The 27,926-nt window shown below is 36.6% G+C and overlaps 2 protein-coding genes across 10 annotated transcripts in view; one reads left to right on the top strand and one right to left on the bottom strand.

Moving 5' to 3' along the window:
• wdr19 (WD repeat domain 19) overlaps window positions 1-17,699 on the top strand; it is a 184,735-nt gene extending 167,036 nt beyond the window's left edge. Inside the window, exon 38 of the transcript XR_011353628.1 lies at window positions 17,533-17,699. The gene's annotated coding sequence lies outside the window, so the exon portion shown is untranslated. The remainder of the gene's footprint in view (window positions 1-17,532) is intronic.
• The window catches only part of rfc1 (replication factor C (activator 1) 1), a 138,830-nt gene that overhangs the window by 50,001 nt on the left and 60,903 nt on the right, over window positions 1-27,926 (bottom strand). For 5 of the 9 annotated variants that reach the window (XM_069924919.1, XM_069924928.1, XM_069924927.1 and 2 more), the window contains 9 exons: window positions 23,096-23,233; window positions 22,518-22,613; window positions 21,903-22,001; window positions 20,102-20,256; window positions 10,292-10,409; window positions 4,819-4,964; window positions 4,072-4,285; window positions 3,684-3,878; window positions 54-2,397 (listed from right to left, as the gene is read on the bottom strand). In XM_069924919.1, coding sequence (XP_069781020.1) covers window positions 2,302-2,397; window positions 3,684-3,878; window positions 4,072-4,285; window positions 4,819-4,964; window positions 10,292-10,409; window positions 20,102-20,256; window positions 21,903-22,001; window positions 22,518-22,613; window positions 23,096-23,233 — 1,257 coding nt within the window. In that variant the 3' untranslated portion in view covers window positions 54-2,301. Of the gene's footprint in view, window positions 1-53; window positions 2,398-3,683; window positions 3,879-4,071; window positions 4,286-4,818; window positions 4,965-10,291; window positions 10,410-20,101; window positions 20,257-21,902; window positions 22,002-22,517; window positions 22,614-23,095; window positions 23,234-27,926 lie in introns of those variants that run through there. The other 4 variants (XM_069924920.1, XM_069924922.1, XM_069924921.1 and 1 more) reach the window with 2 other exon arrangements.

The following is a 27,926-nucleotide window of genomic DNA, read 5'->3' as shown; positions in this document are numbered from 1 at the left end:
TTAAAAAGGTGCCATTAAAATGTTTACAAGAAAACAAGATACGTAGGTGGTAATTGCAGGGATAATTGAATTAATGCATCTTTATTCAAAATGGTGTTTTAATCAATTTAGTTTTGCATTTCTATGGCTTGGTTTATTTTGCAACAAATTTAAACTTGCAAATTACGTACACTAGAAAGAAACTTCAGATTTCTACTTAAATATCACGTGAGCAATCTTGCCCATTTTTAAATTAATACCCAACCATTTTTATGTAATCTTGATCACCTTTAGTGTATTGGATATTTTACAGATTGAAATTTTTAACAAGCAGAGTTCTACAAGAGACAGCAAAAGTATTCAGTGTTCTAAACATTGTGCATACATGCTCTCTAAATGTGGTAATTAATATAGAAAATTTTTTTAAATGATAATGTTCACCTCAGTAGCAGTTACTACACTGCTTTTTATCAAATTGGAATAATGTATAACTTTTCTCTTCAGTTTATTAAACACAAGACCATTTTTCACAGATTTTCTCCATTCATTCTTCAATACATCGTATCAGCAACAACCTACCTTCTCATCATTTTAAAATAGCAGACTTGAGGTCTGATGCTAGTAGATTCCCTGTGCCTCCTGCTCAACAAGCAGTGTGAACTGTCCACTTACACTGGATTCAAATTATATGTACAGAATAAGCAATATACAAATTCTACTTTATATCTATGGTATTAACATTAGTCACCATTTCAACATATAATTTCAAATGCATAGACCAACATGAAATTTACCTTACTTTGGAAGAGATTGCTTCTTGGCTAAAGTATACCTATTTATGACAAGCTAGATCCATTACTGATAGATGACTTGTTTTTTTTAATTTTGAAAATAATTTAGATGAACAGCACAATAACAAGCCATTTCTGCCCAAGGGTCTGTGCCACCTAATTTAAACCCAATTAACCTACAACCCCGGTGCATTTCAAAAGGAAACCAGAGCCTCCAGGGAAAACCCACGCAGACACAGGGAGCACATACAGAACTCCAATCCCGGTCGCTGGCACTGTAAAGATGTTGCGCTAACCGTGCTGCCCAAGATAAATAAAAACCAAAATATAGAAATAAAAACTGCTGGGTTGGTTCAAGTTAGAGTTGAAGCAGGAAACACCTGCAGTTCCTCCTCTGCAAATCTAGTAGGAAACCAAATAGTGAAGGCTAAAAAGCAACTGGAGGTAGGATTGCACCAGACTGTTGACAGTTTGTGGACCCCACAGCCTCTTTTAGCCAAGGTAGGAGCTTTTCCTTCTAATGAATGGTGGACACTGGTTTGAAATAGATTCCCAATAATGCAGACATTTTCAGTATCAATGAGCACAAGATATTTTTGGACTGCTGAACTTTAACTATCCTCAGATAAAGGAGCATTTGAACCATCAAGGAATGTCCATCATCAACTTACTTTGCCTTTCAAATGGGGTGGGGGGGAAGAGAGTCCATTTTTGCCCGACTTAATCTCACATTTATATAAATACTACAGAAATATGGCATGGAACCAAATTTACTTGATCAATAAGCTGCTTTGCTCACTCCAAGTAAAATGCTTTTTATCAGCCAAGAGGTTGCTTGCATTATACAAAGATGCCCAAATCAAATTCCAGCAGTAAATCATGCAACTGGTGAAAAACAAACTAAAATAACTCTTACCAAGTTAGCACCTTAAATCTAAAAAGTATGTAACAATCTTTTGTTCTAGAATCATGAGACAAAGCTACTAAACTAATTAACAATTCTCAGATTATAAAGTGCAAAACTGGGTTAGAATGATTTGTGGCTTAAAAGACAATGCATGTAACCTTATCAACACAACTTTCCCACACAGCTATTGCTTTGGAACTAAGGGCCAAACAAAAACTTTTCAATGCCTCTACAGATTCTGATTGACCTTAACAGGGAATAGTCCAGCTAATCCTCCAGTCTTTTCCAAACAATTTCTCATTATGTCTGCACAGGAAGTAACACACCTCATCTTCCTGATGCATATGACATTGCAAAATCACTTTATTCAAACAAAAAACCTGTGTCACATTTTGTTAATGTACAGTTTCAAAAATACCTAAAAAGGATAGTTTTGTATATATACAGAAAATTACATACACCTTTACTTTGAGAGTAAAGGCTGCAATCGTTTTGCTTTTTAAGAATTTTTTTTTAAACTGCATTCTGAAACAAATCCTACCAAATGCCTGGTTCCTATAAGACCCATTTTATGACAGCAGACCTGTAACCAGTGAAAGCATACCCACTCTCTCCAGGCAAAAATCACTTTGTTGGCTTTTGCTTCCCCTTATCCTTTCTTCCTTTTTGCTGTGGCAATTTTTCTTCCATTCTGTTCCTCGATGCTTTAAACTTCTTTGGCTTCAAAAGAAAAATTTTTTTATAGAATCTAACAAAAATTATACAGGACATTAAAAAACTGAAGGAGGTGATACAGCCTCTCAAAATCAACTCCTTCCATCAATCAGATTATCAACTTTGTCCAACTCCCAAAATTATGTAAGGGATATCCTGTCCAGTACACCATTTAGAAAGATAATGGAGGAAAGTGTTCCAGTTTTTTCAACCCCAGTTAGATGTCCTCCTGACCTCATTCCTCATGGAGAGGATTCCAACCTCATTCTATCTACAATGAAATTAAAATTGCCCATTAACCAAACATTACAGTCCTTCCAAATGCTATCAGATGTCAATCATTGAATAGAAATTAGTAATGTGGCTCTTTAGAATAAACAAACCTCAGGATCTTATGCAACTTCTTCCCAATCTTTGTGGTTTTATATTTCATGCGACTAGGATCAATAGAGCAAACTTTCTATATCCACTGGTTACAAATCAGTGACTTGAATTTTCTAATGCCAGGAAGACTAAACTCAAATTAGCAATGATGAGGGGAGATTAAATGTTGGTATTACTGCTGGAGGTGGAAAGACCAAGTGACCACAATAATTCCCCATCCCATTCTTGCTGTGGCCAGTTTGTGGCCTCCTACACTGTTATAATGAGACCCAATACAAACTTGAGGAACACCACGTTTTCCATTTGGGCATGTAGCCAACTCTGGACAATATGGAATTCTCAACTCTTTTTAAGTAACTTGCTTATTCTATCTGCATCAGGCTGGTCATTTCTACCATTCGTCATTTTGGCTCAGTTTTCCACTAGTGTTGTCTGACTTGCTGGGCACATCTCACAACACAAAGCATAATGTGCTGCTAGCTTCCACATTTGGTCTCTTTTTATCAGCAATATTCCCACTATTCTACCCATTCTTCCACTACCTTGGTTTTACCTCCTTTCCAGTTCAAAGTATCCTATTCCCCACAGGTAAGAATTTTTTTTGGCATTTTCTGATTTTATTTCAGATTGGCAGTAACTGCATTGATCTTGCTTTTCAGATCTGATCCACAATTCCCTTGGTCTCATATATGATCCAATTAGCTATTATTACTGGAAAGTTATCAGCCAGTTTTTGAGAAAACTAAATTGGGGGCAGAGAACAAATCATCCTATTTATGTCAGTACTCCTCAACATCAATCTTTATTTGCTATTTGTTTTTGTTCCTCCACTTCTATCAAACAGTCACACAGTAGATGTGAGCAGTGTCTCCAGACCTCAAGAAAAACATTCAAGTGAAAGTTCCTACCTTAATCATTCCATCCAATTCCAACTTATCCTCAGCCTCATCCGCTTGTACGTCCTCTGTCTGCATTTCATCATTAAGATCAGGATCTAGAGATGATCCAGCAGTACTTCCCTGTTTCAATTTCTTTATAGTTTGCAGGGCATAGGGAGTCAAATGTGTCTCTTTGTTATAGGTGCGAGTAAATGCAGCTTTCACCTAACAGGTGATGAGGAGAAACGGAGTTAAAATGTTGCCAATAATACAGACTAAGTACCAAGGCTCTTACAAACCATTTTATCTACCATAGAGTATTTGATGTACAAATTTACAAGGATGTGGAACAAGATCATTCAATCCATGAGAAATAGAAAGTGGTATGTGTATTCTTGCAGAAATAGAACTAGATTACCTTAGGATCTAGTTTGGAGAAAGGATCAATCTGACCATTCCAACTGCTAATCTCCATGATACAATCCACGTCCTCTTTCATCAGATAATATGCATCCATAGTTTCCAGAGCCTCTCGAACACCATTCGTTCCCTGAATTGAGAGGGGATGCACCAGTGCATCCCGCAGGTAAGGCAGGTAATCCAAGTTTACTGCCCGCTTACTGGCATGTGTCCTTTCAATTCGTATTAAAAGTACAGATGAGAGCTTGAAATAAACTTCAAATACAAATCATACAAGATGCAATCGGATATAGAGCCAATATAATGCTTGAAGTTGTACATTTGCCCAACTTAAATTCCCACACTCTCCATTCAAAACTGTGAACCTAGACTAGCACTGGGCAATACCTTCCAGAAGTTACCAATACATATGCAAGAGCTTTGACCAACTACTGTGGCACCTCTTCATAGAAGCAGAACAAATAAATCTACTCAGAAGTGATATCTGCATATTGCCAATCACTATGGTAACAAAACTGATTAAAACCTAGCCCCACCCCATTTTCCCCCACAGTTTAAACTTAGGCATTAAAACTTCAAATAGTTCTGTTTATTTGAACCACTGCAGACTATCAGTCAATTTTGTTCTGCATTATTAAGCTGTTGCAAGTGCCTTGCAACAAGACCTTTGGTTGTTTTTTTTTAAAAAAAACAATGCACACATTGAAATCAGGCAATTGCTCTGCCGAAATTTTTAACTCTATACCTTAAGCACATGTGCCTGGTCAGTTCTTGGACAATACGATCATGCTTGCCAGTGGATGAAAATTTTCCCAACCAACTTGGGAAAGTTGGAAATTGTGACATGTATCCTCTCATCAATTCACCAGGGATCACACTGGCATAAATAGCCTGCAAAATAACCAGATTTTAATACTCTGCACCAGAAATTCATTTAGATATTTATTGTATTCTTATGCTATCAGCCAGCCCATACTCTATTCATTCTGCTACATCAATAAACATCACTCCCAAATTCTGGAATGCTGCAATCAGAATCCAGTAGGTAGTCAAGGTTTTATTTTAAACTCAAAAAGACCAACAGCAGCCTTCTTAAAAGGCAAATAGATAAAATTTGAAAGAAAATAAAAACACATGCAGAACCAAGCAGCAGAAATGAAGCCGATATGGCTTTCGAAAAGCAAAACGAGTCAAAATGGATTCTTTCTGTTATAGTACATCTTTTGAGAAGGAGATGTAATAGCAGCTGTCTCATCCCTGACATTCCAATACTGAATAACTTTATTAACTGCAAGTCAACGACTAAATTAAAATGCATAATTATGCAAGCCTCTTACTTTGTGCAATTATATTGTGCAAATGAGTCCATTTTCAATAAATTACAGTTGAGGTAGAATGACATTTACTATGTAGGGAAATATGCAGGCAAGTCTAGCATTCCTTCACGGTCAAAGCCTATATTCTTCTTACTGGGGCAAAGAGGAACCAATGTGAAATTTAAATTGCTTGGTTTATTACAATCTGCAACAACATAAATGACCATAAATTCAACTTACAATTTGAAATTTACAAAAGAAAAACCATTGTTCAAGTCAGGAGCAGGAGATTGAACAGAAAGAATGGCTTTCTACTTAACAATCAACACCTCGGGGTGGGGGGGGGGGGAGAGAAGAGAGAAGAGCGGCAAGGGTGTGGCCATGCTGGGTGGCTGAGCAGACATGCTTCTCAGAAAACTGTCGAAGGGATGACTGAAAGATCACATGGAAAAAAAACACCATCAATGATGCAAAAAGCTCTGGCTTCCTTGCCATTTTAATGCACAGCATGGGTAGAGATGCCTTCTCTTCCCAGCGAATGCTAGATCTGGAAACTCTGTTGCAAGAATTCGGAGGTCTGGGACGTTTCACAAAAGTGGAGATTGTTATTAAAGAGCTCATCACTTCAGCGAAAGAGATGGGTGAAGTCATCAGTGATTTAACTGAAAATGGCTAACAAACATGATTGAAGAATTGAAAAAGCAAGCTGAAAATGGGCAACAGATGAGCAACTTCTATACAAGAAAGTGGAACAATGCAGAGATCAGGATTTTTAAGGACATCAGAAAAGAGTTTGACGAGGTCAAGAGGCAGCTTTGTGAAAAGAACTTTAAGTACATGATGTTGTACACAGCAATGTTGAGAGTGGAATATCTGAAGGCAACAGAAGATATTTCAAATCAAAAGAGGAGGCGGAAGTTTATTCAACAACTATAAAGAGGAGCAAGAAAAAGATGGACACGAGAAAGGTTGACTGGTGTAAATAAGATATTTTGTGGACATAGTAAAGTTTTATTTTTTGTGACGATCATCTAAATTTTATTAAGAAATGTCAGTTTTATCTTATCTACGCTTCTTGGGGAGCTCGGAAAGTGAATGGAAAGAAGGTACTGAATGTAACAGTAAGGTGCAACTCTGGTTTAAGAGGGATAATGACATCAGAAGGGGAGTTTAGTTTTCAGTATGGCACTTTAGGGTGGGTTTCTTCCTCATCCCTGGAGGCTTTCGCAGGCTTTTTCTTTCATGGGCTTCAGGGACTTCCTGTCTACATTACGGTCAGAGTGGAGGTTGCACAATTTTTAGGGTGAGGGTACAGATCACAAAACTGTTTACATATTTATTCATTTCTACAGAATTTACAATATGCTACTATGGATAAGACATTGAAGTTTAGATTTTACTGTTAATGGCTTGAACAGATCAGTCAAAAGGAAAATACTTACATTTAAAAAAAGATAAAAAGCTGATGTGGTGTTTCTCCAAGAAACACATCCTATTAAATCAGAATAAAACAAACTGGAGTGGTTATTCGGAGGGAGAAGAGGCCTTTCCTTCATCTTTTAATTCAAAAGCAGCGTGAGTGGCAATCCTAATTAATAAAAATGTTCCGATTATCGAGGAAAATATTTCCGTGGACCAAGTGGGTAGATATGCAATAATAAATGACAAACTTTATTCACAATCTTGGACATTGATGAATATCTATCCCCCAAATTATGATGACAAGGCCTTTATGAAGGATGTGCTTCTAAAAGCGGCAGAGGGAAGGCAAAATGTATCGATTGGTAGAGACTAATTTTTGTTTGGATCCAATTCTCGATAAATTGGCAAAAACAGTAACAATAGCAAAGGCGGCATATATAAAGACTTAAATTTGATAGATGTGTGGAGGGAATCCAATTCCAAGGAAAGAGATTACTCGTTTAATTCAAAAAATGATGTTTTTATTATCATCAAGTTTAAAGGAGAGTAGTAAAAACAGAATACTTACCAAAGCTGCATTCAGATCATTCGCCACTAACGTTAGTAATACAAATATCAGAGAAACAGGTGATTGAATATGACGTTGCTAAAAAGGGTGGATTTTAGATAATTTATAAGATGGCCGATTGAATTTTTTTGTGAAACAAATTTGGGATCAACAGATAAGTATGGCTTTAATGTATCCCATATTTAAAAAACTATCTGTTGATCCCAAATTTGTTTCACAAAAAAATTCAACCGGCCGTCTTAAATTGTCTAAAATGCACCCTTTTTCGAAGGACAAATTATTTCATTTACAAAAAAGATTAAAATAGAAATAAATAAGCTGGAGAAAGAAATTGGGGAATTAGAAAAAATCAGTGAAGGAGAAACAGGATAAATATAGAATAATGGAAAATAAAATAATTCAATACAATACTTTCCAAACATGTATAGAGAAGACAATATTAAACACAAAGCAGAAATACTACGAATTATGAGAAAGGGCATATACATAAAGTACTGGCGTGACAAGTGAAGGCTCAAGAATCAGCAAGAGCTACAAATGCTATACAGAAGGGAAACGATGCAATTGCATATAATCAGAATAAATGAAATATTTAAACAATATTATAAAAATGTATACAAATCTGTCACCAGGAGACAAGGCTAAAATAGAGAAATTCCTGGATAGCATGAAACTCCCGAAGTTGAATGATGAGAACAGACAGGAATTAGATTTACATTTTACTCGGGAGGAAACTGAAAGAACATTAGCAACTCTTCAGGCTAACAAAGCACCTGGTGAGGATGGATTCCCAGCTGAGTTTTATAAAGAATTTCAAGATTTTGTGAATAGATGTAAATATAGCAAGCAGTAGAAACTCAGACACTGCTGGATTCCTTCTCAATAGCAATAATTACTGTACTGCCAAAAAAAAAATAGTCTCTCTCTGAAAACTACTTAGAAACATAGAAGATAGGAGCAGGAGTAGGTCATTCGACCCTTTGAGCCTGCTCCGCCATTCAACGAGATCATGGCTGATCTTAAAGTTCAGTACCCCGTCCCCGCCTTCTCTCCGTAACCTTTAATACCCTTATACTGAAGAAATATATCTAATTCCCTCTTAAATATATTTAATGAACCTGCCTCTACTGCCCTCTGTGGCAATGAATTCCACAGATTCACCACCCTCTGGGTCAAGAAATTCCTCCTCATCTCGGTTCTAAATGGTTTGTCTATTATCCTCAAACCATGGCCCCGGGTTCTGGATTTTCCCATCATTGGAAACATCCCATCTGAATCCATTCTGTCCAGTCCTGCCAGAATTTTATATGTCTCTATGAGATCCCCTCTCAATCTTCTAAACTCCAGCGAGTACAATCCCAATTTGCGCAATCTTTCCTCATAAGTTATTCCTGCCATTCCAGGTATCAGCCTGGTGAATCGCCTCTGCACTCCCTCCATTGCAAGAACATCCTTCCTTAGATAAGGTGACCAAAACTGCACACAATACTCCAGGTGTGGTCTCACCAAGGCCCTGTACAGCTGCAGTAAGGTATCCTTGTTCCTATACTCAAACCCTCTTTTTTTTTAAACTTTATTTAAGATTTTATAACATGAATAACATATAGGATTACATTAAAAAAAATTAAGAATAAAATAATAAAATTACAATACAGTATCAGTAATCTAAATAAACTATACCCTCCCCAATAATTATTACACATTAATAACCCAACTCAAATTAGTCCAACTCCCCCTTTCCCCCCAAAATAAAATAAAGAGTGAAGAATTAATAAAGTTAATATATGTTTCTATAAAGTTCACTGAATATGAATTCTTCAATTTTTCAAATAAGATCTGTTTTAAAATATGTGTATGTATGTAACCTACTCTAATTTTACCAATCATCTCCCAAATATATATTCCATTACAATACAACTCCTAGAGGAGTGAGTCAATTGGAGCATACATTTACCTAAATTTAATATTTAAATATATTATGCCCTGCAAATAGACGGGAAGAAGTCTGGAATACATAGGTCGAGAGAAAGATGGGAGGCAGATCTGGTAGTGAACATATCGGAACAATCTTGGGCTGAATGGTGTAAAGATGGGGTAACTTTGATTATTGTTTTTGCCTCAATTATACGGTTTTTGCCTCAATTATATTTGACTCTGCAAAGATTGCATAAATCAAAACCAAAAATATCAGATAGATGTTTTCAATGTGAAATAGAGGAAGGAACATTTCTTCCTTCACTGTGGTCACATCCAAGGTATACGCTTTCTTGCAAGTGTCGGAAGTCTTAAAGATTACTGGAGTTAATTTTCCTGATAACCCGGAATTGGGGAATTTTATAGATATTAGTAATCATCTCACAGAGTACCAAATTTCATTTATTAAGATTGCATTGGCGATAGCCAAGAAATGTGTGGCAGTCACATGAAAGTCAAATACACCGATCCCTTTGGCAAGATGGATATCAGAAATGGACAGTTGTATCCCTATGGAAAAGATCAGTTTGTGAAAAACACATTCCATAAGACCTGGAAACCATATTTGATTTATATTGGTGCATAAGTATAATATTGCTGTTGTAAATTCATGGTCTTGCCTCGATTTTATACATTTTTTTTTAAGTAAAATTGACTGCAATCTCCAGCAGTGGACAGAAAGACCCTGTAACCACTTATCTTGTTTAAGTTAAGGGGAAGGGGGTAGCAGAAAAGGGGGGGAGGGGCTTGAATGCTTATTGCTTGGAATTTTTTTTTTATTTTTGTTACAAATATTTATTTTTAGGATTTTTATTTTGTATGCAAGCAGTATATGGACTATTTTGGTGTATTTATGTAAAAGATATATATTTGATAGGTTTAAAAATCAAAATAAAATATTCAAAAAACAAGAGGCAGTTCCTCAAAGCACCACTGACCTGAGTAGGGAGTAGATTCCATGCCTGACGAGAACGGATTTGTTTATCAACATGGTCACCATCACAGATACTATCCGCGGTCTTACTCAGCAGCATTAAATGCTTCTTAAGGTTCATTCTATGAAAGCACAGCACAACAAGTTATGAGTGCAAGAAATTCAAAGCCTACTCTTGGTTAATGATAATGTTTATAGTTAATACACATTGTGTAATGTACATATACACTGAAATTCTTTCTTGCTGCAGCAAAACAGGTACTTTTAATTCAATTATTTTACTATTATAGATTTATAAGAGACAATAGACTAGATAATAAATATAGAATTCCTAGTGGAAAAAAGTGACTTGCAATAATGTAGACTATTGGTTTTTAAACTTTTTCTTTCCACTCACATCCTACTTTAAGTAATCCCTATGCCATAGGTGCTCTGTGATTAGTAAGGGATTACTTTTTAATTTAGGATTCTCAATCAACATGGAGTAACAAAACAAACAAAATCAAAGAAATATCACAGATATGTACAATAAAATACCAAAACTGAACTACATGTTGATATACAAAGAAGAATCAACAATTATCAAATTATGCACCATTGTTTATGAGTTCAAAATTATACATCATGCCAATCCTTCAAAAAGTAGGATAGAGAAAAAAAAGACCCCCCCCCCCCGCAAAGGAAAAGGGAAAAAATAGGTTATTCTCCCATAATAATGGGAGAAAATCATGTTTTCCAAAAGCATTACATACAGATGAAACATTATGTGATTCATCCAGAGCTTATTCCTTCCTTAAGGGATAAATGTTTTGATATAGACATCGCTAGGGATACTGGAAATAGTGGTAATGGAGATGGGGGGAGGAAGAAAATCAAATATTAACCCCTGTATATCTTAAATATGGGTTTCACATTCTTAAAAACATGTAACAATTTCTGAGGTTGTAAGTAATCTTCTACTTAGTTGGGAATTAGATTTCCAAATAATGGCTATGCATTTCCTGACCGCAAGTTTAACAAGGACTAGATAAGTCAAGAGATATGGGAATCAGATTTGGGTATAGAAATTGACCACCATTTTGGTGGTCTGACCTATGTCTGGGTAGCATGAACAATACAATTAATGTAAGGTACAATTTGTTATTTACATCAGCTCCACAAAAAATAAATAAGTTGAAATTTGAATTATCCAACTTATGTTTTCGATGCAGTCCTTTTGTATTGAACCTGGTCATGCCCCAAGATGAGATCCTTCTGAGAAGATTTGGGGAATCTCCATAACAAATTACTGGAATTCAATACCCTCAGGTGCCAGAATTGATTTTATTGGGAAAATTAGCAGATAAGACCTAAAATGAAGCTTTCGAAATATCAATTGAAATTTGTTAAACTTGCTTTAATGGTGGCCAGGAAATGCATACTAAAGGATTACTTAAGGTATATGACTGGGGGTAAAGGTTAAGAATCTCTGCTCTAAACCCAACTGATATGAAATATTTTGCTTGAGGTAAAAATGTCTGGCCCATTTCCTTTGGAGTTATGGGACCGTGCACAATTAGGGACGATGGATGTTGTCTTCATGGACTTTAAGGCTTATCATAGATTTGTGTTAATCTCTTGTTATAAAATATATATTTCTTAGTAAAGAAAGTTTGTGGGCTGGATACAGGGGCACACGCAGGTCATATTACATTTACATAAAGTCAGAAATAGTCAATTTTCGGAGTTGACTTGTCTGGAAAAACAAAGCCATAAAGCTGAAGTAGTTTCTTAATTGAAAACTCAAGTACTACGTGCAGTTCTTAAAATAATTTTTATGTATATTCACCATTATTCTTGCAGCTGTTTCAAAACTCAAGTACCATTGAAATGACTTGTGTAGATGTTACGGGGTCATATAACCACTTAAACAGAGATGAGGTCAGAAGGTTGTGTATGTGAAGTGACAAGTAGTGTTTTGGACAGAAATGAAACTGAAGCAGTAATGATGCCGTCACAAGATTTCAGAGGGATTTTGAAACCAGTTGAAAGAAATTGACCCACCTGTGAAAGACACGGGGGTAAAACAGTAGTCTCTGGAGAGAGAAGAGATGCGTTATCTATTGTATTATCCTGATCATAGGAGATACACAAAATCAGTGGCCATAAAGAGTCACTTCACTGTCTAAATAAGGAAGACAGTTTCAGAATTGAAGATACACTTAACAGTATCTTTTCTAGTTACTGTGACTCCTGGAAAAGGGAATACAAAAGAAGTGGCTATAAAGTAAGACCATTTTGCTTTTTTTTTAAATATTTTATTTTTCTATAAATATATTCATACAGTCTTAAACTTTAATACATTTCAAATATATTAAATATTTACAAAGAAAAAATTCCCCCTTTTTCCCTCCCTCCACCCACAAATACAAGAATAACTTTAGGCACTGTCAGAGCTCTTGTTTTTTTTTTCATGATTCTTTGTCTGGGATATCACATCTTTACATACATTGAAGGGTCAAGTTTACAATTGGATCTCTACATAATCTAAATACAGTTCCCATATCTTAATGAAAGTATCACATTTATTTTTTAAGTTACAAGTAATTTTCTCTATGGGTATACAGCTACATATTTCCACAGCCCATCGAGCAGTAAGTTGGGGAGAGGCCGACTTCCAAGTGATTGCTATATATTTCTTGGCATCAACCAGGGCTACTTTCACAAACATGAAATTTAGTCAGTTTATTGCTCTCTTCCTTAAAGAGGCCCAGAAGATACAGCTCTCGGTCACATGTGAAGGTCACTCCTGTTATTCTTGTTAGTGTTTCAGCGATATCTTATCTTCCCACACGACCATGTAGAATGAGAAAGATTTCAATTTTGATACCACACCTAAAGCACATTTCAGATATTTCAGATTTTGAAATATGTAATTTTTGTGGTGCAATATATAGTTGATGTAGAAAATTATATTGGATCAGACTACATCCTTGGATTAATTGTTGATGTCATACTGCCCAATCACCAGTAAGACCAGCATTCCTCTGGTATCGTAACACCTAGATCCGACTCCCACCTCACTCTCGACCTTGGAGAGAAGAATACATCCGAGTTATGAATTTAGGTGTACTTCCCAGTTGAAGCTTCCCCTCCACTTCATTACTTGAGGATGGGGCCATTGTGGGACCCATCTTCTCTCGCAAGAAGGACCTCAACTGAAAAAAAGCAGTGGAAGGTTCCATTTGACAGACTATATTTCTGTTTTTGTGGTTCAAAGGACATAAGCAGCCCTTCTTCATAGCAATCTTCAGTATGTTTAATTCCTTTCTCATGCCAAATATTTAAAATTCTATTGCCCAAGTTCATGGGCAATAGCTCATTGTGGCACAATGGTGCTTCTGGTGATATCCCCACTTTTTCCCCCCCAATACTCATTAATTTCACGCCCAATTTTAATTATATGTATTCGAATTGGATATCTTTTTTACTATTATTATTAATTTCACATTCCATTTATTAATGAAATCTTTTGTTGCACTCTCACGCATGAGACTTTATCATACTTTTCTAGTGTGGTCTGTAGTTTAGCCAAGGACTCAAACAAGTCTAATATAGCAGCACAGCATCTGGAAATAAATTGATTTGATGCCCTTCCGAGCCAACTCCGAATCCCTTTACCTCCAGATCACTCCTTATAATTTCTGTTAATGGTTCAATCGCCAAAACAAGGAGGACTGGAGACAGTGCGCACCCCAGTCTGTTGGATCTACTTAATGGAAACATCAATGACATTTGACCATCGGTTATAATTCTGGGTTGTGGTTTATGGTAGTGTTTTTATCCAATTAATGTTTGGCCAATTGCAGACTTTTCTAGTACTTTGAATAAGAATGGCCACTCTATTCAATCAAATGTCTCTTCTGCATCTAACGATTGGTATACTTGGATTTTCTTTAGAATTAGCCAAATGAATTATATTAAATAATCTCAAATTATCTCCAGAGTCTTTTTTTTGGAAAAAAAAAGCCCACCTGGTCTGAATTTATCAGTTTAGTTAGATATTCCCCTAGTCTATTGGGTAACGCTTTTGCCAAAATTTTGTAATCTGTATGAAGAAGTTTTCAGAGCGTCTCTTTCTCCCGTACTCCCCCCCCCCCCCCCCCCCCATTAACACCATAATGCTATTAAGAAGGATTCTGGAAGAGGCCATCAAAAAATATCTTGATATTGTCTATAAAACTCAGGTGGGAAACCATCTTCTTCCAGTGACTTATTTGCTTGTATTGTTTAAGGCTTTTTGCTCTTCTCTAGTGAAGGGGGCATCTAATTCCATCCAATCTATATCTTTCAATTTTGCCAGTTCAATCACTGAGAGAAATTCATCTATTTCCATAGAATCCCCTATCAAGTCTGATTCATACAACTTTGTGTAGTAATGTTTGAAAGTATAATTGATTTCCTTCTGATTAAATGTTAAGTTGTCAGGTTCTGTTTGAATTGTATTCATCACTCCTGAAGTCTCCTCTGCCTTTAGTTGTCATGACAAAACTTTGTGCTCGATCTCCCAACTCATAGTACTTCTGTTTTGACTTTGAAATATAATATTTTACAAACATCTAGAATAGAAAAAGCTTTTTTTTTTAAATTTACCAAAATTTTGTATTTTACTTTCAAACCTGTTCTCTAGCATTCTTTTTCCAATTCTGTAATTTCTTTCTCCAGGCCACTGATTTCTTTTTGTATATGAAATTATCTGTCCCTTCAAATAAGTTTTTATATGTTTCACAAAATAATTCTATTTGTTCCTTAATAAAATTATAGAAATCTGTCCTTCTCAACAGCGCATGATTAAGCTGCCATCTGTAGACACTCTCCTGCTTCTCTGACATCATCATCACTGAAGTCAGAATCTGGCTGGATATTCTGTTTCAACCACTCTTTTCAATTGTGCAGACATTAAAAACAAATCTATTCTTGAACTGGAGTCATGAACCTTTGAGTAAAATGAATACTCTCTCTTGTCGTGGGGTGTGACAGTCTCCATACATCTACTAGGTTTAAATCTTTCAAAGATAAAATGACTTTCACAGCTTTTCCTTTTGTCATTATCTTGCTGATTTATCAAGGACGGGATCCTAGCAAAAATTAAATCTCCTCCAGTCAGTGCATTTTGTCTACCCTCTCCTGTTTATTTTTGGAGTATTAATATTCGTTAGAGTCCAGGAATCAGCATATATTCAATATATATGCCATTACAAACCTTCCCACTGGGTTAATAGATCTGTCTGACCACAGCAGTATATTTTAATTTATTAAAATTGCTACACCCCCCCGGGCTTTGGTATTAAAAGAAGATACGCCTTGTCCCACCTAGTCCCTTTTTAAAATTGTGTTCCAATTTTGTAAGGTGTATTTCTATAGAACACTACAGCACTGAAAACACGCCATTCTGTTCCTGTAGAAAAACTATATCTGCCTTTTTAAGTGAGCCAAAACTTTTTTTGAGTTCGTTTAACCTGCTAATATCATAACATAAATTTTAACATTCTATTCATATTTACATTTGTACATATTCAACTCTATCATTAGACCAGTGTTTTGCAACCTTTTTTTTCCACTCACATACCATTTTAAGTATTCCCTATGCAATAGGTGCTATATGATTAGTAAGGGATTGCTTAAGGAGACATAGGAGTGAAAAGAAAAAGTTCGAAAACCACTGTTTTAGTTGTACTGAATTGACTTGTTTGTGCACGGCTTCATAACTCCATAAGAAATGAGCCAATAACAATTTTTCTCAAGCAAAATATTTCAGTAACAATTGGGTTTAGAGCAGTGATTCTCAACCTTCCCTTCCACTCACATACCACCTTAAGAAAACCTTTACCAATCACAGAGCACTGATGACATAGGGAATACTTAAAGTGATAACAGTGGAAAGAAAAAGGTTGAGAACCACTGCATTATTGTACAAGTCAGCAAAAGGGCCTATATTGATTTTCCCCTGTTAACAAGCATGTATTGCCCCTGCTCTGATGGTGACATAATCCAAAAAAACCCTGAAGCTAATGAAAAAACCAACAGTACTGTCTGAGGAAAAGCCCCTCCTCTAAACTTCAGTGCTATTTTGAAAAAAAATTTCCCTCTCCAGTATCATTCATCTCCTTAAATTGGAGTATCCATCCTGCTACTATTTTACTAAATATTTACTTTTTGTTGAGCTCTTCATATACATTTCAATATTACTTTAAATAACCAATAAAAGATAGTTCAAAAAAATACAACTCATTTTATTTTTTATCCAAGTTTTAACATTTACAGTTCTTTCTTGCTTCTTGTTCTTTTTGGCATCTATTCTTGAGTCCCTTTTACAGTTCTTTTAGAAATCCCTCTACTTCTTTTACTGTTTCATAGAATTTTCAGGGTCCCTCTGCGACGTCGATCCTGAGTGTCGCTGGGTACAGCATTGCAAATTTTATATCCCATGTTCTTAATTGTCTTTTAACATCATTAGATTCTTTTCTTTGTTTTACCAAACTAGTGCTCAAGTTTTGAAAGAATAGCACCTTCCTTCCTTCTCGACTGGGCTTCCATTTTCCCAGCATACTCCACTTCTGCCCAACTCAAAAATCTTTACCAGGACCGGCCATAGTCTTTAGTCATCCACTCTCCTGGGGCCAAGGGTCTGATGGGCTCTCTCTTCAAGTAGTTTTTCTTTGAATTTTCCCACTCTTCAAAGAAATTCACCGGGTCAGTCCCTTCTCTCAGCCTGTCAATTCAGACATAATTTCTTCTGCTGAAGTTTTCTATGTGGTCGATTTTGTCCAGCAGCTGTTGTTTATCCGATTTCCACTTCTTTGAATTTTCATCCAGGGCTTTTAATTGTTCTTGAGTTATCATTCTTCAACTTGGCCCACCTGAGAAGTTAGATCTTCAATCCCCATTGCCATCACTGTTATTTTTCCTGCCATTTCTCTTACTACATTTTCCATCTTGGAGAATTGTTCACTGAGAAACTCCATGGTTTCTATCAATTTTTGGAAATCCTGTATTAATCCCCCACCTCCTTGGTTTATCCTAACGTTGCGTCTGGACCTTCTTCACCACATTATTGTGGACTTTCTGTCTATAATCTCGGTGTCTTTTAAGCTTCTTCAGTTTTATTTTTCTGCGTCTTGTTCTTCTTACTCATCAATCTTTTATTTTTAAAACACTATTTTTGATCGATGACTTTAAAAAAAGTCTTTTCATCTATCTTTACAGTGAGTTCTTCCAAGCCACGTCCGCCTAGTTCCTTTGCATGGCCACGCCCCCTAGATAAGAGGGGGTGTGTGAAATCACTTGGAAGAAGAAATATCTCTCAAAGACAACTCAAAAGACTGGAATTTAAAGAGATCTGAAGACAATGTTTAAAAGTGCCTCATAATTACTTCTGAACTGTGATTAAAAATCTAAAGCAAAACAAAAGTTTGATGCTGAAGTTTAAAATAGATTTTTCAGACTCAAGATTAAACTGTAATATTTTGAATTTTTAAACACACATTTACATTTGTGCATGGTGGGAATGAAGTCAGAGTTTAGAGACATAAATGTTATGATATCAATAGTTTAATAAAAAGCTATTATTTTGAACTTACCATTGTCTGGTGAATTTCCCATTGCTGTTCCTTTGTTAGTGCTAATAAGACATGGGAAGTTAGTTCAGAGGTTCAGACACTAGGTATTCATGGAGAGGTTGTAAACTGGATTCAAAATTGGCTGAATGGGAGAAGACAGAGTGACAGTGGATGATTGCTTCTCAGACTGGAGGCCTGTGATGAGTGGTGTGCCTCGGGGATCAATGATCTGGATGATGATGTGTTAAATTTGGATCAGCAAGTTTGCTGATGACATTAAGATTGGAAGTGTTGTGGACAGCAAGGAAGGCTTTCAAAAGCTTGCAGAATGATTTGGACCAACTGGAAAAATGGTCCGGAAAATGGCAGATGGAATTTAATTCAGACAAGTGTGAGGTGCTATATTTTGGAAGGACAAACCAAGGTAGAATATACACAGTAAATGGTAGGGCACCGAGGAGCATGAAGGAACAAAACTATCTGGGAATACAGATACACAATTCCCTTCTTTGGCTTGGCTTCGCGTACGAAGATTTATGGAGGGGGTAAAAAGTCCACGTCAGCTGCAGGCTCGTTTGTGGCTGACAAGTCCGATGCGGGAGTGGCATCAAAGGTAGACAGGGTTGCGAAGAAAGCTTTTTGGCATCTTGGCCTTTCTAAATCAAAGTACTGAATACAAGAGTTGTGATGTTATGGTGAGGTTGTACAAGATGTTGGTGAAGCCAAATTTGGAGGATTGTGTGCAGTTCTGGTCACCAAACTACAGGACAGATATCAGTAAGATTGAAAGTGTGCAGAGAAGATTTACTAGGATGTTGCCGGGTCTTCACGAGTTGCCTTACAGGGAAAGATTAAACAGGTTACGACTTTATTCCTTGGAGCTTAGAAAAGTGAGGGAAGATCTGTGAGAGGGTTACAAAATTATGAGAGGTAAAGACAGAATAGATTCTTTCCACTTAGATTATGAGAAATAAATACACGAGGACATGGCTGTAGGGTGAAAGGTTTAGGGGGAGCATTGAGGGAAGCCTTTTCACTCAGAGTGGTGGGAGTGCGGAATGAGCTGGTAAATGCAGGCTCACTCTTAGGTTTTAAGAATGAATTGGATAAATACATGGAAGAGAGAGGTCTGGAAGTTATGGAATGGGTACAAGTCAGTGGGGCTAGCGGAATGATATTTCAGCATAGACTAGAAGGGCCTTGTTTTCAGTGCTGTAATATTCTATGATTAAAACAGTGGTTTTCAAACTTTTTTTCACCAACATGCTTCCTTAAATAATCCCTTACTAACTGCAGAGCACCTATGGCATAGGGATTACTTAATGTAGTATGTGAGTGGAAAGAAAAAGTTTGAAAACCACTAGTATAAACTAGTTGTTGGAGCAGTCTATAATTAGTGTAGCAAAGGGAAGTTCAAGAGCCTGGTAGCTGTTGGAAAGGAATGATAGAACAAGATACCAGGGAAACACAAATGAACATGGAGTTCAGTATGTGAAGGGGATATGAAACAAAGAAAAAATTTTAAATAAGACACTGAAAATATGAAATAAAACAGACAAAAGCCAGTATCTGAAAGGAGTGAAAATGTTTCTGATCAATGAAACAATCAAAATCAAGCAGCCATCCAAATAAAGTGTCCAGACACAAAAGTACAGTACTGTTTTAATTCTGAATGTTTGCTTTGAAAGTTTCAGTTCATTCTGCTCAGATATATATATTTAAGAAGAAAAGTACATTAATTAAAACACAGAATTTATCACACACATTACCCACGTTTGATGCCAAAATGCTGCAGAAAAAAAGCCAACTTGTGACACTACTTGGATTCTCATCTTTCTGAACACCTTTACAATAGTTACGAGGATTAAGGGCCTGCTACAACCACACAACTTCTAAAATTATATACATCTAACAATTTAAAATTAGGTCACAACTACTCCTGGGCCTGGAGAGGGGTTCTTCCAGCTGGCAGCTGCTGAATGCCCCATTACCAAATTTACTTCAAATCAACTGGTGCTCATGTTATTAAACCCAGAATGAACCAACACACCTCAAGTCACTACTAGCTAATGAAAGGATACACAAGGTCAAAAGTACAAAACAGCCCTAAAAATTAAATTTCAAAATTTTTCAGCAAATTCATTTCAGTTTCAGAAGATACAAATCATGTCTAAGGAGATGTGAAGCAATTGGAAAAAGATCAGGAGACTACTTACCCAGAGGCTGCTGGCTTCACATGTAGGTAGTTTTCTTGGACAAAAAGTGGTGAAAGTGAGTAATCATGGAAGAAGAGGTCTGACTTGCCTATCAAACTCATCGAGGCAGTTTCCTCTCCAGCAGAAAACACTTTCCTCACCACATCAAAGGGACCCTGAAATTAGAAAGATGAATTCCTGTAATCACTATTCACTACACAACAGGCTGCGTGGGTAAAATAGAGAATTTATCTGATTAAATGGGGAGTTAGTTTTTTTTTAAAAAGATTAATGCTTTACTCAAAGTAGTCACAGGATCATTAGAAATGTATACAGCATCCTGTTGAGCGAGGTGAAGTACAGGACTTTCCCAGGTTATGATCGCCTGACTTGTGGACACTTACATACAAATGAGTTCCTATATAATTAAAGTCAAAAATTTGACATGCATACAGATGTTCATTCATACAAAGGGTAAAATTAGTTTCTTACACCTTGGTATTGTTCTGTCAAATCAGTCTTGGGTGCTTTTGATGCCATTTACTACATGAACGCAAAAATACATTTTTGAGTGGTCGTATACTCATTACCCAGAGACGTCCTTCTTCCTCAGTTTTTTTTTAAACCCCTGTTAATACTGGATATTCAATATGGAAACATACTCCAAAGTCCAGAACTCACATCCCAACACGACCAGAAAATTAACAAAAATATCTAATTGTACCAAGCATGAGCAAGATTATTTATGCCCCCTCTGCATCAGTAATAGCAGGCATAGACAACAAGATCGAATTGCAGAGCACCTGTGCTTTATCCAGACAGGCCACCCTGAGCTTCTATCCCAGTTCTGCTCCTTCCCAATTCCCCTCCCATTCCCACAGTGACTGGTCAGTCCTCAGCCTTCTCCACCATCAGGGTGAGACCAATAGAAATTAGATGAGAACACCTCATTGTGCTGGGGTCATCTACAATCCAAAAGGTATGAACACAGTATCTTTCAATTTCAAGTAACCATCGCCTCCCCTTTTCCCCTACCTCCCTCTATGATCCACCCCAGTCCTCCCATTTATCATCATACAGTTCCATTCCCTCATTTTCTTCTCCCTCCTGACTCCATTCACCTACTTCTTACAGATTCCCTTCCCCGCTCTGGTTCCATCTGCCTCTTCCCAGTGGCCCCCATTATTATCTCCCTTACTTATCAGTCTAGCACTTATAGACTTTCAACAGCTGTCTGTTACTACACCCTCCCTTCCCCCACCAGGCTTGTCATGCTTCACCCCTCCCTCTTCTGTCCATTAATCTCCCATTAGCCCTCCTTCCCTCTTTATACCAGCTCCCTCCCCTCTTAGTTCTGATACAGGGTTTGACAGAAATTTAAACAATTCCAACCCCACTGCCACAGATGAAACTTGACCCGTTGAGATCTTCTGCAGCAACAATCCTCAATGAGGGCCCTACCCTGGTGGTCACAGCACATTTTAACAGAAGACAGATTGAAATCATCATTATTTTTTTTTTAAATGATTTTTGTTTTACGTCAGTAGCAGAGAAGTACAGAAAAGATTGACTAACCTGGACTGCTTCACAGGGAAGGGGGTTGATAAACTTTGAGCAGAGTCCTAAGTTGACTACAGCCAAAAGAAAGGTGGAGAATGGCTGCTCTAGAGTGACTGTTCTAGATTGCAGTCGCTCATGTCTCCAACAAATGCTTGGTACACAATCATGCACTTTGTTGGGAATTTGGAAGCTGTACATACAAGTCATTTGCATATTACTCATTTTCTTCAACAATAAATAGTTGTTTACATAAGGACCCTACCAGTTTAATGTCTTTCTTTGTCTGCCTGCCATTCTCTTTGGCCTGGTCAAACGTCAGAGTCTTTTTTTCTGCACACCACATACTGAGATTATGTAGAATCTAGAAAATGTCAAAGAGACAAAACTTCAGAGGTTTAAGGGCATTTACAGAGCATGAAGGAGGCTATAACTAGCAACAAAAATTAAAAACATCCATCTCATCTCTGCAGTATTTGCATATTACCCAAAAAAATTGTTTACCCACGTAATTTTTTTTAATGCAGTGAAAGTTTACACCTCCCCCTTCCTTCAGTTTTTTTTCTATGTTCATTTTAATATTGGAGATGAGCAAGTTATTTTAACCACTTCTAACACTAAATTATATGGTGATCAACTTCAAAAATTGAAAACCACAATTAGAAGAAAACATTTAAAATTTCACCTCAGCAATATTCACAACAAAGTAGATTCAACACCAACAATCAAGTTTAATACAACTTCAGCAAAAGATGCTTAAAATTATCCAAATGAGGCAATAATTGTAAAATGACAATTCTGCAGTTTTAATCAACATCATCCAAAATGACACACAAAACATCTTATTATCAACTCTGCCATTTGCATTGCAATTGCTAACCTGTCTGATATCTTGACTGGCTGCAAGTATAATTTCATTCATAGCTGGAGGGGGAATCTTCAAGCCTTCTTTAAAAGCAACAGTCATCATTGCACCCTGAGAGAAAAACAAGCTTACAGAAGTCAATGAGGATTAATTTCATTAATATTTCTAAAGGATTGGAACCAACTATAATGTTAGCATTCCTTGGTGCATTTGTGGTCAAAATAAAGTGCTGCCTTTATCCCATGTGAAAAGGATGCAAGATTAAAAAACATTCTCTTCAATTTTCACCCATTACAAACCTTCCCTGAATGCAACATTTTAAAAAGAGGAGCAGATCAATAGAAGTGTTAAAGCAGCCAGACTCCGACACTGCAATGAACAAGAATTTCAAACATTTGAGGGAACTGAGAATGAGCGTGTGAGGGACAGGGATGGGGGAGCGAAAGGACACAGGATAGAAATTTAGATTCAATAGTGGTATGGCAAAAGTGTACAAGTTTTGGTGACTAACTTTATGTAAGAGTGACTTGTGCACAAATTCAAAACAGCAAAAATCAGATGGTTTAATAGATGCAAAACAATTCAAGCCCCACCTTGATTTGTTCTACGCGAGGTCGCTGGAAGCGGAGGTCAAAACAGTAATTTGCCAATGACCGTATCTTGGGATGGTTGCGATCATTACACATACAGATTATGGGAATCTTGGTCTGTTTGATGAGAGAAATCAGCTCCTGAAACAGAACAGAATACATCTTACGTCACACCTAGCTTTTCTGCAGACAGTTGAAACAGGAACAGCACATCAGCAGGCAGGTGGAAAAACCAGGAAAATTGTCATTGAAAATGATGCAGATGGAGAATTAACTGATTTCACACAAAAGTTACAACCCATCATCTTTGCTTCAGTACAAATACCTGTGCTCGTTAGCAACTCCTGATAGAAACTTTAAAAAGAAACAAATTTCAAAGGAGTTTTACAGCTAATTTTTCACTGCATCTTAAAGTCTCAGATTCCATATGCATCCACCAGTTCACACTTCCTCCAACCCCACAAACCTGGATGATGTGTATTTCGTAGACTATGATGTCTTTACTCAAAATCAGTTTTCAACCCAAATCCCGAATAGAGAACTTCTTTTGGGTTAAATAAATAGAGGGGACGCCACACATTTTGAAGGAGTTGAACATCTTGGGCGTTCTGGAATGGAAGACCTCATCCTGCGAGGTGATGTGGACAGAGTCAGAGAAATTGAGAAAAAGGAATAGAATTCTTACAGGTGACAAGGTGCGAAGAGGTGTAGTCGAGGTAACTTGGAGTTAGTAGGTTTATAGAAGATATCTGTGGACAGTTTGTCTCCGAAATGGAGATAAGAGAAGTCGAGAAAGGGGAGAGTACTGCCAGACATGAACCAAGTGAATACAAGGTCAGGATCAAAGTTAGCAAAGTGACAAGCTTATCCTGAAGACAGCTATATCAACAGGTCCCCAACGTGCAAATGGAATAGAAACTTTTCACATTTTGTGTTTGCTTCTTCCTGAAGACCACAAAGCTTTTGGGCAAGGACTACATATCATGACAGACAAGGCATTGCACAGGCAAACACTACTTTACACCATTAATTTGTCCCAATTTTTTACTCACGCAAAACAAATTCGCGTTAAGCGATAAACAGAATCAATGGGAATAAATGGAATATCAGATCATCCATTAAGACATAAAAATTTTGTTTTTTTTAAAAACAACTTTTAGCTGTAAATAATGCCAAAACTATTAAGATTAATAAAAATAATTATGGTATTTTTAATTCATAATTACATCATAACTAAACTATTTCTTAGAAAATATTTGTCCAAAGTTGACTGCACAGAATTTGATTTTTTTCCCCCTCATTATACAATTTCCTATAGTTAGCGACCCCTTTTTCTAATGCTTCTTTCCATGTAAGGATCGACATTTAGATAAAAAAAATCCTTGGCAGCGAGGGCATGACCATGCTGAGTAGCTAAGCAAATGTATTTTTCTGAGCTCCCTGAGAAAACTGTTAAAAGATGACCAAAAAGTGTTTTAAACTAGAATTTTTACTTGGAAAGAAAAGTACGTATACAACATTCAAATAGGAAGTGTCAGAGATGACTGGAAGATCGCACGCAAAAAAAAAATCAAGACCAACAACAAAAGAAGCTTCAGGTTCACCAGCTATCTCAACAGATAGTGCAGGGGAAGCTGCTGTGACCTTTCAACAAATGCAAGAGATGGAAATGCTTTTGCAAGAATTTGAAGGACTGGGACAATGTTTCACGGGTGTGGAAAATGCCATGAAAGAGCTCACCACTTCAGTGTAGGATATGGGTGAAGAAATAAATGATCTGTTCGAAAGAATGGATGGCGCTGAGAAAGATCTCGGTAAACATGATAAACAGATTGAAGACCCGAATAAACAAGCCAAATAATGGACAATAGACAAGCAACTCCTCTTAGATAAAATTGATCAGATGGAAAACTTCAGTTGGAGAACAACGTGAGATTAGCCGGTCTGAAAGAAAGTGTAGATGCCAGAGGTGCTGTGAAATTCTTCAAAACTTGGATTCCTCAAGTCCTTTACAATCATTGAACTCGGCGAACATGTTCACATTGAACATGCTCACCGAACGCTTGACCAAGGAGAATGGGTGAAGCCCGCCCTCGACCCATTCTGGTAAAGCTACTAAGCTTCAAAGACAGAGAGACAATTCTGAGAGTTGCATTCGAACATTCACAAGATGCTCACTCTCCAATAAAGTGGGACAATACAGAGATTCAGTTTTTTCAGGATTTCAATAATGGAGTAATTCAAAAGAGGAGAGAGTTTGACGTGGTCAAGAGGCAACTCCATGAAAAGAACTTCAGATATGCAATGTTGTACTTGGCAACTTAGAGTGGAAATCTCAGAAGGCAATAAAAGATCATTTAAAACAAAAGAGGTGGAAGACTTCATTCAACAATTATGAAGATGTAGAGAAAAGAAAGGCATGAAAAGTATATTGTAAAAAAAACTAATGTAAATAAGATATTTTATGGACCTAGTAAAGTTTATTTTTTTTATGAAGGTCGTCATAATTATATGAAGAAATGTCAAAGTCTCATCCTATTTATGGATCTCAGGGAACTCGGAAAGGTATTTAAAGGTAACAACACGGTTCAACTCTGGCTTGGGGGAGGTAATGGCATCAGTAGGGGAGTTTAGTTTCAAGGATGGTGCTTGAAGGTGGGGTTCTCTTCATCCCTGGAGGTTTCCAGGGGCTTTTTCTCGCGGGCCTCAGGGACTTCCTATCTCTGTCACCGTCGGAGCGGAGGTTGCACAGTTCTTAATGAGAGGGCACGGATCATGAAACTGTTTGCATATTTATTTATTTGCACAGAATTTACAAAATGCTGCTATGGTTAAAACATTGAAATTTTTAAGTTATAATATTAACAGTTTAAACAGATCGGTCAGGAGGAAGAGAATACTTATATATCTAAAAAAGCTGATGTGGTATTTCTCCAAGAAATATATCATACGAAAGTAAAACACAATAAACTAAAATGATTGTGGGTGGGGCAGTTCTTTTCTTCATCATTTAATTCAAAAGCAGGGAGTGGCAATTTTAATCAATAAAAACATTTCAATTGTTATAGAAGATATTTCAAAAGATCAAGTGGGCAGATATATAATGATAAGCAGCAAAATTTATTCAGAATCATAGATGTTGATGACTATTTATGAAGGATGTGTTTTTTAAAAGCAGCAGAGGGAAGGCAAAATATATTGATTGGAGGGAACTTTAAACTTAATGGACAAATTTAAACCCACAGAAAGAGACTACTCATTTTATTCTAAAACACGATTCACATACACGAATAGACTTGTTTTTTGTTATCGTCGAGTTTGAAGGATAGAGTAGAAAAAAAAAGGAATACCTACCCAGATTACACACTGATCATTCACCACTAGCCTTAAAAATACAAATACCAGAGAAACAAGAAAGTATGTATAGGTGGTGATTGAACACGATGTTGTTAAAAAGGGAAGATTTTTAACAATTTATATGACAACAGATTGAAATTTTTTGTATGTTGATCCTAAATTTGTTTCACAACAGCTTTTTGATATGGGATACCCTTAAGGCATACTTACGAAGACAAATCATTTCATTTACAAGATTAAAAGAGTTTAACGCTGAAGTGAATAATGTAGAGAAAGAAATAGGAGAATTAGAAAATTAGAATATCAAACATAAAATAGAAATATTATGAACTAGGAGAGAGGGCACATAAAATATTGGCATGGCAATTGCAGGCTGAAGAATCAGCAAGAGCTATAAATGTTGTACAGACGAAAAACAATTCAATTACACATAACCAGAAATAAATAAATAAAGCATTCAGACAATATAATTTATATAAATCCAACTCGCCTGAAATAAAGGAATTTTTAGACCATGTGGAGCTCACAAAATTGAATAATGATAGAGAAGAATTGGATTTAAATTTCACAAGGGAGGAAATTGAGGAAGCATTAGGAACTCTTCAAGCTAATAAAGCCCCAGGAGAAAATGGATTTCCCCTTGAGTTTTACAGATTTGTTAATGCCGTTATTCATGGATGTAATAGAGCGAGCAGTAGAAACACAGACATTACCGGACTCTTTCTCGATGGCAATAATTACTGTGCTGCCAAAGAATAAAGATCCACTAAAAACTTTTTATCCATCAATATCTACATTAAACACAGATTATAAAATAATAGCAAAAGCACTGGCGAACAGGTTGATACATAGAGATAAAGGGGAATTTGTTAAAGACAGACAAGCATCAAATAATTTGGCGAGATTGTTTAATACATTTAGCTCAATCAAGACAGGACCCTAATATAGTAGTATCATTAGATGCAGAAAAAGCATTTGACAGACTTGAATGGCCATTTTTGTTTCAAAACATGTTAGGTATAGGGTAAGGATTTATTAACTGGATTAGGGCATTATATTAAAAACCACAAGCAAAAATAATAACTAATAGTCAAATATCATGGATGTTCCCATTGAGTCGGACTGCCCCTCTCTCCAGCATTATTTGTTATGGCGATACAACCTCTAGCACAGTGGTTCCCAACCTTTTATTTTCCACTCACATACCACTTTAAGTATTCCCTATGCCATAAGTGTTTTGTGATTAATAAAGGATTACTTAAGGTGGTATGTGGGTGGAAAGAAGAAGTTTGAAAACCACTGTTTTAATCATTCCAAATTGACTCGTTACGTGCACAGTTTCATAACTCCAAAGGAAATGGGCCAATGACACTTTTTCCTCAAGCAAAATATTCAGTAACAATTGGGTCGAGAGCAATGATTCTCAACCTTCCCTTCCCACTCACATCCCACCTTAAGCAATCACTTATTAATCACA

The sequence above is a fragment of the Narcine bancroftii genome, chromosome 3 (genome assembly GCF_036971445.1).
Source record: "Narcine bancroftii isolate sNarBan1 chromosome 3, sNarBan1.hap1, whole genome shotgun sequence".
In the NCBI taxonomy this organism is placed as follows: Eukaryota; Metazoa; Chordata; class Chondrichthyes; order Torpediniformes; family Narcinidae; genus Narcine; species Narcine bancroftii.
The sequence above is the reverse complement of the archived record's forward strand: the minus strand, read 5'-3'. Positions and strand labels throughout refer to the sequence as shown.